Here is a 12,619-nt window from a genome sequence, read left to right as displayed (position 1 = left end):
AATCTCCCTTGAGGTAGGAAACTATCCCATCCTAGAAGGGGGTGGTCAGGCTTCAGATATTCATATTTTTCTCACCCCTTGGTGGACCGGAGCAGTAACGTATGCCTGCTCTCAAAGTCAATGGTGCTTAAAAAATTCCACTTAGCTCAGAACAGTTGTATTGCATCTTACCAGCAGCACACTCTTTTGCAAATGCATTAGGCTGGCCTCCAGCCTCTACACAGTTCAGATATAACTGCAAAGACAACTCTGAATTACGTTTAAGGTGTCAGGCTGTAGCATCTAAGCCATCCATTGCCTTGACCCAGGAATTCCTAGTCCAAGATTGCATACTAAACAAAACGAACTGAACAGCAATGCATATCATACTACCTTCCATTTCAAGTTCACTCTGATTGCAACTACTTCACCAATATATACATAGCAATATAAATATGTAAGAAAATCCTTTCCGTAAAAAGGCATTCTCTTGCATGTACAGGGGAAAACCATTTTTTACACTTCATATCCTAAAAAGCAGACCATTTCCCTCTTTCTTTGGCCTTTATCAAGACCTTGTTCCCTTTGACCCCTGATGCAGTGAGCTACTGATGAGGTGCTGACCCCTTCTGCTTTTATTAACATGAAAAAAAACCTAATAATGATTAGCTACTGCAAGGACACTCCAAACATTCTGCAGGAAAAAATGTCTGCAACTTTAAATTTTGTAATGAATTTCTTTAGTTTTTATGAGAAGGACTTCAACATTTTTCAAGCAGTTAGATAATCAACAGTTTTGCATTTTGAAAGAAACATCCTTTTATAAAACAAAATGACTTTGAGCTACTCTGCAAACTCAACATCAGTTTTCAGTTTTACTGCAAAACACTTCACCTTTTCTACATGCAAGATCTGGAAAGATTTCTGGGTTTTACAGAGGGCTTGCTAAGAAACTGCAACAACATCTGCAGCAGCTGATCACCCACTTCCTACTTTATTCATAATTTGCAGAGAGCTGTTCTCTGCTCCACTTCCCTAACCTGCATGTTCGTTTAGGTACAAGCCATGGTTTCAGGTTTCAAAATGATGCTGCTTTGGAGCTGCTCAAAGTAAGCAGGTAAATGCACAACATTACTGAAGCTCAGTGCTTTTGATTATGCTGTTGTCACACATACTTTAACAAGAGAGGCACAAAAATTATTGGAGACATTGCTCACACCTTGAAAACAAAGACCATTGATTATTGTCTTCCTCAAGCCCAGACTCCATTTTAAGAAATGCCTGGATACGCTCTTTTCTTAATTTTCTTTTATTTTATTCTCCTCTTGTCTCCTGATTCTATTTCCATTTTGATGGTAAAGCTGCTTTTTCAGCTTTGTACAAAGGAGATCGTGTCGAAAAAATGGAGGAGTTTTGAGGAAAGGAAGAGAGGAAAATGGAGACATAGTACAAGTTTCCATCCATTTTAAGACTACTTTGTTGATCAGTGCTCGTACATACATGATCAGAACAGCTGGATAATTTGTTCTTTTTAAAGCAGAACTTCTCATTGATCTCAATTGGGAAATTTTGTTTCCAGAGCAGATGCATAGACTACCACCTATTCAATTTTCTCTAAATGGCATAGAGATTACATACTAAGTCCGAGACCACATATGTGTTAGACAGTTTTTCCCCTTCTGTGTGAGAATGTAGGGACAAACAGATAAAGGATAAGCAACACCTGGAAGAGAGCATCTACATCTAAATTTAAGGTTGACAGCCAAAATATATTAAGCATGCACATAATCTTACTCTTAAAAGCCACAAATTTCATCCAAAGTATTTTGGTATGTAATAGCTTGCAGGACCGAGCCTTATGGTGACTAAATATGATGTTAGATATTCAGAACGTTTCATCTGGGCAGTGCTGACTTGCATAAGGAAAGGGATTTCAAACTGCAGGTGTGTAATCATACACAGAAGCCTATCCTTATTTAAAAGCGAACACAAAAATTGAAGTATAGGTGAAACTTTTCATTGTCTTTTCAAAAGCTCTAATGTTTACTTCTTTTTTTAATAAGAAGTATTTCTAAACATGAGGCAGTTAATTTTATATTGCATGAATCATTTCATATGCAAGAAAAAAGCAATTGGAAGTATTCAGAGATGGAAGACATATAAGATATCAATTGTTTAAAATACATCTTCAGTAAATCATTCCAATTTGAAAGAGAAGGCAAAACAAAATGTGAGCAATGATGCAAAGGCAAGCAAAAAAAAAAATGTACTAGAAGAAATTTACTTATGATATGACTATTTCCCAAACCAAAAGGTTGATAAAGGGGTTGATAATTTCATGAATTTATTGCTCAATCTGAAAAATAATTACATCATACATAGCATGCAATTCTGGTTAGATTTTAATCATAGGAATATAAACATTGATATATAAAACATCAGTTGCATAAAAAATTCCCATGCAACAAAGTCTTGCATTCAGATAGTGGGGTTTTGCACATTTTCTCTTCAGGATCTGCAAACAAGGAACATCATTGTTCCAAATGTACATATTTTAGGAGGGTTTGGTTTTGAGTGGAAACTGATGATCTCAGAGATGTTCATTAATAAAATTAACCTTTTAGGGTAAAATTAATTGTTAGTATAATGTTTCAAAAGCTTCCTATCATCTTTACTATGACATGTTTAATATTTTGTGTGTCTCTGTTAGTATTAAATATTTATTTTAGTATTTGATAATTAGGATCAAAACTTTAAGGAATGACTGGCTCTTTTCTCTAATGAACTACTTGGGTGACTAACTTAATTATTCAACTTATTAACTTGTGCATTGTTACCCATGTAATGCAGCCAAATTAAGAAGATTCATTAAAAGTGTTTCTTCTTGTGAACCAAAATAGGTCTAGAAAAAAAAAAAAGGTGGAAATACTTGCTCTAACATTGTATATACTGCCTCAAATGCAAACATTATGCATGCTGCATAGGTTTTACATCTGTAAGCCACTAACGATATATTATCTAAACAGTACAGAGAAATGGAGACTTCCCAACTCGAAGAGAAATTTCAGTATGTATCAGATTTCAAATATGAGAGAAGTATATGCCAAACATTCTTGTAAATATGAGTAAACAGACTACAAAGCATTTTTTTGAGCTAGCTGAACACAAGACCTTTTAGAGTTCAAGATCAATTGTTCAGTAATGGTACCAGCAACATATGCAGAAATTCATTACCAGAGTATTTTTCCGTATCTGGGAAAAAAGAGTGTTTTCCAGCTTTACCAGAAAGCTGTCTATAAAGTAATGCCAGATACACTTCATTGCTGCAATTAGTTGCAAAAGAGATTTTCAGCAAAATATGTAGCAACTAAAGGAATGGGAGACTTTTCAGCCAGTTCATATCATTCTTATTGAGCTCTATATTCACATTATCTGCTGGGATATAGGCAGGTTTCAGAATACTTGCAGCTGTGGTACTGCAGTGCTGCTCGTGCACTTTGACCCATGTAATGCAATCTAATGATAAAGGTTTGCCAAAAGTGTTTCTTCATGTGAATCAAAATAGGTGTAGGAAATAACAAAATTTCAAAAACTAGAGCAAGAAAACATAATTAAGCAGAGAACTACTCAGTTCCATCGGATTTACGGTTTTTCTCTCTAGCAGTTTTCTTTCTGACATTCCATGATAAAGTCAAAGCTGGTTTTTTATTTTCCTCCGTATAAATTCCCCTTCCTAACTGGTTAGAGTTTTTTCAACAGTCCTTCACGAAGACTCCTTTGGGTGTAATCCCAAAGACATTGTATTAAGCCCCTCCACCACTGACCCTCCTGGAGGTGGACACCAATTTCTAAGACAACATGGTAGGTCATGTGTTTAATTCAGTCTTTTGCAGAAGTCCAGACCTATTGAGAGGCAGTATTAGGCATATACTTTGATTCAAAACAGAAGTGGTCTCAAAACAATTCAAACTGCATGTCAACAGATATTTGGAACTGCTAGTAAGCGTTTGCTGAGGCTTACTCAAGAGAATTAACAGGTGCATCGGCATGCTTTATCTTCACAGTCCTTAATTCTACCTCTTCAATTCTGAAGTCTCCGCTCAGGAATTATTATAGCTGACTCAATTGGATTTAGCATAGCCAACTGCAGGAATGACTGTGGAATTTGTAAGTAGACTATATCAAGAATCTACATAAGAAAAATGTATTTCTGTGCCAGTATAGTATGATATAAACAACCCATATCTTATTGTTATTTTTACTAGAATTAGATCATCTGGAAGGAAACAAGTGTGACACATAAGGCCTAATAAACAAATATGGAGATATTTAGGGGAAGATCTAAGAATGTGGCAATTGCAGATGTTATGACAATTCACAACTGAAAATTGCCCTTTTGTGGCTTACTGATGGATACATTGTATTCCTTTTTAGCTAAAAATATACATTAAGTTGTTTGAAAGATATTGCAGACCATTGTAGCTAAGGAAATAATAAAAAGTAAAGAGTTTAAATACTAATTTGCAATGTTTTCTTTTGTAGTTTTTCTTCCCAATGCACAACACAACAAGTTGTGCCCAGAACAATCTCTGCAGGCAAATAATAAATGTTGGTTTACCCCAAGAATTATTTCATCTGTAACTTGGGTTAGATCTCTCTGTTTCCTTAGGTAGATAAATAACTTGCTTCATTGATATTTCCATCACAACATTTGCATTCTTTTTTAAACTGCAGTGATTTATCTTTTTTCAGTACTGTAAGCCATGATAGCAGTTTAATTTGTAGTCTTGCCCACATGTTTTAGCAGAATTCTATGGTGAATCCTTGACCAATTAAAGGTAATGCTTCAAAAACTTCAGTGTGGCAGGGTTTTATCCATAATATTCTTTGCTGTGGAGGCTCTTAAAAAAACTGAAAAAATTTCTGGTGGAAGCAAACTGAAAGCACATGTCCATTCGTTGTTTATTGAAAAAAATTAATCTTACATGCGTATTCTATAGTTATAGTGCATGTATTTATAGCTGGAAAATGAAAAGGTGAAAAAAAAGCCTAAGGGAAATATAATTCAACTGGTCTTTTGGAATGTACAGGTTTAATTATTGAAAGATGGCCAAAGAAATAATATTGAAATTAGAAAGGGATTCAAACCTCTTTTTTGAAACTGACCTTATACCAATCCCATGAGCAAGACCACTCCTTTGAGGTCAGACCCACATAGATCATGTCATTGCACTTGTACCAAACTATGTACATTGTCCGATTTCATATACGGCTGTGTGATTTTCATGATAGATACACAACTTTGACTCTGTTTCAGTTCAGCATTATTCTTCAGTTCTAGGAACTTCAAAATTTGATTCTCCTGCTTCTCGGAGGTGTTAAATATCTCAGTATAATCCAGCTGAAAGAAGAATTGCTTGCATTCTCTTACCTTCAGAGAAGGAGAGAGAGGAAACCTGAAGAGCTTTTACATTCATTTCCACTAAAACTACATACTTGTCCAGATTTTCAAGCAGAACCAGAGAAGTTAAGCTCTTGGGAGATCTGTGTGATCATAATTTCAACTTCACTTCCATAATTTTCAGGTAAATATATGGGGGACAAGTAATAACAATAGACTTCAACACCATAAAATCTAATAAAAGACTAGGTAAAAAGCCTTGAAAGTCTTCAAATTCCCACAAATAGTCTCACTTCAGTACATTTTTTATATTACTCAAAATTCAACATTTTAGCTACATACAGCAAAACACGTAGTAATCATGCTGTTCTGAAATTATAATTTTGATACTTGCTTGAGCTGTACACGGTTTTATGGTGTGCTGTAGTTCACCTGTGCAAAGACATCATATCATTTCACACAGCTACCCCAACCCCACCCTGAACAGTGTTGTTTGATATCATCACCTACTTTTAGTTTCATCTGTCTTAGAAACAGATGATTTGGATCATGTTACGGTTATTTTTATCCCCTTACACCTTAATACTGAGCTGTTGCATAACTTTATCCAATCTAGCACTGCAGTAAAAAAAGAAAACCTGCACTGACCTTTTAAGTCCCCATTCTGCAGTAAACAGCTGTGACATCCTGTGATAAAAAAATCCCCTGTGCTTTAAAACTTTGGAAGCTGCTATTTTGTTTTGCCACCAAGTAAGAGCAACAACTGACTGGTTCTAAGGGGCTTTGCAAAGACAGTTAAGACATTTACTGTCCTTGGGAGCAGTGCTTAGCTGTTAATTAGTTTGCCAACAGCGTGTTGGGAGAACTTTGACAATGCACCTCAAATTTTAATTCCTCCTTTCTCTCTGGTTGTCTTACCCAACTCAAATAGCCAGGTCACTGTGCGGGTACACTATCCATTACAGAACAGAACCTAAACAAGGACTGTGACCCTAACCCAAATTATAAATCATGAGAATTTTCTGACATGTTTTCTTTCCTACTAGATTCAGTAGTTTCCTTTCGTTTCTCCAGGCAGAGCTCAAAACCCTCTCCCCAGCTGAACCCCTGGTGTTGATCATTCACGGGGCCCTTGGCGGTGTTTTGAGTGCTTGGGACTCTGAGCCTTCAACTAACTTTATGTGGGTGGCCATCTGTACACCCACAGTCCCACTGAGGTCAGCCCAGGTGCAGTTCTCCTCTGAAGGCAGCCGTATGATTGTGGCCTCACATGGAAAGCTGTCTGCAAAATTACTTCTCTTCTTTTTTTCTAACAAAGCCCTGTTTGCGCTGTGAGTGTTTATCATAGAACAGTATCATTAGTATTATTTTCTGAATCTAGAAAACAACACATGCAGCTCATTGATTCTAAGCTGACATAAGTATGATCTGCTCTCAGGGAAAATTGCTGTAATGGGACATCACACAGTAATTTTACCAGAGTGCCATGTATTCACAGGCCCAGGCAGGAATTTCTTAAATCCTGCCTTCACTGGAAAATAGTAATGCATCAATAGGCAAATTTTCCTCAACAAGACACTCGTGTCTACAGAAGTTTTATCAAGAAAATTTTTTCAGGACCAGGTGTAAATTTCTAATCCAAAGCAAGGCCAATGCCAAACCAGAATCCCCTAGTATTCATGCAGGCACGGTGGACAGTTTAAATTCTTCTCCCACACATGACTGTGACTGCTACATCTAAGGTAAGTCCTTCAGCTTCTAACATTTAAAGTTATTTCATGCCCTGTGAATACTTGATTACAAAAAAACAGTAAAGCAGCTTTCATGTAAAAGGATAACACCCAAAGAAAAAAGGGTGAATTGATAGTTATGAGAAAGCCAAGTTCAAACTCCTGGTTTAAATCAGGCAATACAAGGTTTTCTGCACCCCAGGCACAAGCCCCTAACACAAGTATAACAACTGCCATGTGTGGAGCTTTTCTCTTCTCAAAAGACAACACAAAGACCAACTCTTGCTCTAGTATAGAGCAAGACCTCTGAAGTTTAGATTTCAGAAAGCTTTGTTGGATTGGAAAACCATTTCAATTTGCTTGCTCTTTTTCATCAGTGCCTGAATCACAGTGTCAAATTAAGTAGCTATGGCAAGCTGCTGTTTATCAGGACAAAGTAATAAGCAGGAAGAATATATGCTGTGGGGGTGGCATCTTCCTGACAAGACTTTGATTCTTGAAATGACAGTTAAATTTAAAAAAAAAAAAAAAGAAAAGAAAGTGATTCAGTTTAACTGCCTTTCCAAAGTAGGTAGGTTTTGTCGTTAGAGGTTAACGTTCCAAGAAACCCAGCAGCGATGAATAACTTTGTTGAGCTGAAAATGAGTTTGTTCAGGATTTGCTCTAGAATACCTGGTATCTCCACCAAAACTGTTCTGCAGAGAGTTCTGGCCACGAAGAAATGAGCTGCATGAAATAAAGCCAAACACAACACCAAGGTGTACATGCCAGCTCTGCAGCGGAAGGCTGAAGTTCAGGGCCACTATGAAGAGCTACATACTGTTGTGGTTTCTAAATCTTTCAGTCTTGTCCTGATCCAAAGATTGTGCAATAGAGAAGACCATGTCTGACCCTTCAGTTCTGCTTAGTGTATTTTGCAACATGTTTGAGGAACGAGCTATGCTGCCACACTGTGCAGCTACATCCTTAGCTCATGTTCCTAGTGCTGCTCGTCCTGGCTGGGGGCTGCACTCGTGCTGGTTAGTGATAAAACTGGGGATCATCCTTCTGGCAAAAGTTCGGCTATTATCCTTACAGACCTGTATAAATTTTAAATCTATAGGATGAATGTTTCTAAACCTCAGTTTTAAAAAGACAATGAAAAAATGCCTTGTGTCTATAAATGCATGGGAACCAGGAAAAAAAATATAACTGAATAAACAACAAATAAAATAATTCCTCTGTTAATTAATGAAAAATAAAATAAAAAATGTATTTTTAAAAAATTGATTGTAGTTTTGGGTGTTTCCTACCTTTGCCAGGACTTCTCAAATGTCTAGCTAGCAAAGCTCTTACTGTTTTTGTTTAATCAAAGCTTTGCTTGTGTTATTTGCTGAAAATGCTGTCTTTCCACTTCGCAACTGTTCTGGGCACTCAAGTAAAGCCAGTCATGCTGAACAGTGCTCTATGGAGAAGGGGCAGCTGCTCGGACTGTTGTATATTGTCATATCTTTTTTTAAACAGATACGCTAATTTACACCATTTGAGGATCTGCCCCTGATCATGGATTTGTGAGAGCATTTCCATAACTGTTGGTTAACACAGGAAAATCAGAATCTAGCAGCTGACAAGAAGGTACATTTTATGTTATTGACATGTTTCTAATTTCTGAGCAGACTTAATAACAATATATATAATTGCATGCACACTCTGTGTTTTCAGTGTGGCTTTTTTTCTTTAGAGAAAGTCAACTCTGAGCTTTGTCATCTGGTCATAACCCCTTTGAATATCTGCTGTCTCAGGAAGACCAATCTTATGTGCATTCAAAACTGCTGAAGCACAAGCCATACTGTATTGTAAATATGGAAGGTACAAAGACAAATTTTGTATCAATTAAATTACATATATTACCTGATGTAATGTATATGCACAGTGTGGAGTTATTTAGAGCATCTATCATCAGCTACATTTGGCATCTAGCATTAATGCTCTGAATCACAGCATTAGGCATCTCTCTTTCCCACTGACTGCACTGAAAATTTTAGAGTCTAAATCTGGTCTCTTTAATTAAATCCAAGAGAGATGGTTAAGTCAGACTAATGGAGGTGAAATGCCCCTCATTATCAGAAATTACTTCTCTGTGTGCATCAGCTGACACAATTAGTTACAATTACTTGAGTTAAAACTACTTGAGCTAAAAAAAATAAATGCAAGTATTGAATACATTCTGTTTCCAGAGCTCAATGCAGACAGCAATGCATTAAGAAAAAAAAAAAAAAAAAGAAATTACTTCTCTGTGTGCATCAGCTGACACAATTAGTTACAATTACTTGAGTTAAAACTACTTGAGCTAAAAAAAATAAATGCAAGTATTGAATACATTCTGTTTCCAGAGCTCAATGCAGACAGCAATGCATTAAGAAAAAAAAAAAAAAGAAGAAAAAACCTCCAAACCATAAAAATTTAACACAATATGAATTTTTGTTTCTGTCTTTGTTTCTCTCATGCACTGAGATCAGGAACAGATTTCCTCTGGACCCATACAACCTAAAACTCTGATTTTAAAATGTGATCAGAATTTATTAAGCAATCATAGTTCCTAGAATCTGGTCCAATATGAAAACAGAAAAAGCTTCCTTCAGCTACTATAAAACTTGTAATAGAAATATGTCAATTGATATCACCCATTCCAGTTGGAGTGGCTGATTTTAACTTTTTTACAATTGTTAAAGAGTGCCTAAAGGATTTGGGGGAATACCCTAACCCAAAAGTTTGAAATACAAGGGATTTAAGGGAGAATTTAGGACATTCAGAACCTCCACAAAACTGATCTCTGCTTCAAAGTAGTAACAGTGGATATGTGGGTCTAACTTTAGGGAACTACATTTTTCCATGAGATTTTCAAGGGCATCTTTGGAGTGCGTCAGAAACAGCTTCTATCATTGTTACAACTTGTCTCCAGCAATGAAAGGAATCTGTTGAAGCAGAACTCTGCGGGAGTCGAGTCACAGCAATTTCTTTTTTTTTTCACAGGGATTTATCTCCTCCAGATATTTCAACTGTGTTTACAGAAGCTCTTATCACAGGCAAGATCATTTCAAATTTTACAGAAACCTAGTGACAAGCCTTAATATTCATGTGTGGATTACAACCATCAGAAAGTTCAGAGGCTAGGTTCTTCACAAAAGTAATGAGGTAGAGCCTCAGACGCTACTAAGTGCCACCCTACTGAAGTCATGCAAACCTAACAGAAAACACTAAGTCCAGGAGATGCTTTTGGAGTCTGGGTTCAGATCTCAGTATAAAATCAATGCGGCTCCACATGGGAACAATAAATTCTGTAATTTTGCACAGTATTCATCTTTCTAAACAAACTTCAAAATTCAGCAACTTATAGGGTCACACTGTGATTAGTCATTGTGAAAGGCAAAAAGGCAAAAAAAAAAAGTGTGGTTACTACAGGTTGTAGTATATAATTTTGCTGGCCCTCAAGCTGTACCCAGGAAGTTACTGGTGAGAACAGGACACACAATATCAACACCTGATTTATAGGAAGTCAGGACGTAAATGTCTGTTGAGAAAAATACTTAAACCCCCTGACACAAGTTACAGTTACATACAAACAGTTTGGAAAACAAACAAACCCAATACAGAAAGTATTAATCCTACACTTTATCACTGAGGGCCGGAGAATATACCTTTAATTTCTGTCCTGCACAGAGGAGACACAAGCAATAGGTTAAAGCTTTAAGAGGTGGTCTGATGCACAAGTCTCAGTTATTTCTGAATTGAAGAGGGGATTCCACCTAAAATGAATTGGCTATTAAATGCATTAAAAAGCCAGTACCCAAGAAATCAAATACAGAGAGGACTCACAATCTTTTGGGCTGCTCTTCCGGAACTTTTCCAGATCCACATTGGGAGGTCTGCTGGGCTTCTGTGGGGGCTGTCCCACTTTGAACAGCGGGGGCAAGGCTTTTCGCTTGGGGGTTCCTGAACTCCTGTCCCCATTCTCTTTCTCTTGTGATCCACCTGATGGCCTTCCTACAGCAGGCGTTGTGTTCGTCTTATGGAACTTTGAAGAAGAACCTGATTCTTCCTGGATGATTTTGTTGAGAAATATGTTCTTGGCAGCACTCATTCCCTTTTCTTCAGTCTTTTCATCCACATTTTTTGGGATACCTTGAGAAGGGAGAGACCTGTGGCCAGTGGGCTTCAGAGCCATGTTAGAAGAATGACTGCCTGCAGCTTCTGCAGCACTGTTGCTATTTTCATCCATTTCCTTTGCTGCTTTAAACGAGTGTATATTTGGTCTAGGGCCTGATAGTCCTTTCTGCAGAAAAGCATTTTTATTTAAAGTGTCTTCATTGTGGGAGACCTCATGGTTTAGAGAAGGTTTCTGTGCAAGAGGTGGCTTAGAGATAGAAGGCTTGGGCTCATTTTCTTGTGTTGCAGACATAAACTTTTCCTTAGCTCCAGATATTTTTGAAAATACTGGTTTTGCTTCACTCTCCTGTGGCTCAAAATTTGAATTTGGTTTTATTAACGGCGGATTTTTTTCTTTCTCATGAGAAGCAGAGTTAAGGAACTTGTTCCCTGCAGGTTTTGGATACAGAGGCTTTGGCTCTTCTTTTGCCAAGTCACTGGTTTTGGTGGAAGGTTTAGTGCATCCAGCTTTTCCATCGTTTTCTCTGTTGGTTGCCTGAAGCTGAACCCCAAATCTTTGAGCCACTGGTTTCAAATATGGGGGCTTTGGATCCTTCTCTGTTTTATCATCAGTTGAAGGCTTGGCTGCCACAGGAGGTTTAGGATGAACAGGTTTGTGAAAGGTACTGGGTCCTGAAGGAGAAGTTGCATTTCCTTGACCTGCAAATTTCTCAAGTGCTGCTTTCCTCGTCTGTAATCCTGTGTGTATACGCTGTCCTGGGGCTTTGAAGGGTCGACTGATACCAGAAACATCCTCTGTGGGGCTATTACCCGTGTTAAATTTCGCCATGAGTGACTTCACATCTGTCTTGCCATCCTGAAAGCATGAAGAAGAGAAAAAGAAAGAGCAGCAATGAGAAAGTCCCTGTTGCAATGTTCACACATACTGTACTTTAAAGGGTTTCCTGGTCTGAGGCTTGTAGTACTGCTGATTGGCTGTGGAGATATTGTAGCACATCTTCCTGTAGGGTTAGAGAGGCTGAATATTTTGTTATAGCCTTGCAGTGGTTATACAGTCTTTTAAAATTTTCAGTACAGGTACTGCCTTTAGGGAGTTGTCAGGCAGCTCCTTTTGGGCTATAATTTCTGTTTATGTCTGGAATTGAGAGCTGAACACCTAATAAATATAAGAAAATACATACTACTTTAAAATTAATGTATCCTTGAAAATATGAGTGTCCTGTGGTGAGAAGCACAGACTAGAACCTGGATTATGTACCAGACTAGCATTACTCCTGCCAACTCTTTGGAGAACTGCAAGTTCCTTTGTGAAAACAGAAATTCTTTTTGCTTGGGGTGTGTATGTCAGTTTTTCTTTCCCTTC

At 37.4% G+C, this 12,619-nt stretch overlaps 1 protein-coding gene across 5 annotated transcripts in view; it reads right to left on the bottom strand.

Annotated features, from left to right (window-relative positions):
- Positions 1 to 12,619, bottom strand: part of FYB (FYN binding protein) — a 71,118-nt gene that overhangs the window by 29,673 nt on the left and 28,826 nt on the right. For all 5 annotated transcript variants that reach the window (XM_014947640.1, XM_014947642.1, XM_014947641.1 and 2 more), the window contains one exon: positions 10,966 to 12,112. In XM_014947640.1, coding sequence (XP_014803126.1) covers positions 10,966 to 12,112 — 1,147 coding nt within the window. The remainder of the gene's footprint in view (positions 1 to 10,965; positions 12,113 to 12,619) is intronic.

Source organism: Calidris pugnax, unplaced genomic scaffold (assembly GCF_001431845.1).
Source record: "Calidris pugnax isolate Ruff unplaced genomic scaffold, ASM143184v1 scaffold156, whole genome shotgun sequence".
Lineage (NCBI taxonomy): Eukaryota > Metazoa > Chordata > Aves > Charadriiformes > Scolopacidae > Calidris > Calidris pugnax.
The sequence above is the reverse complement of the archived record's forward strand: the minus strand, read 5'-3'. Positions and strand labels throughout refer to the sequence as shown.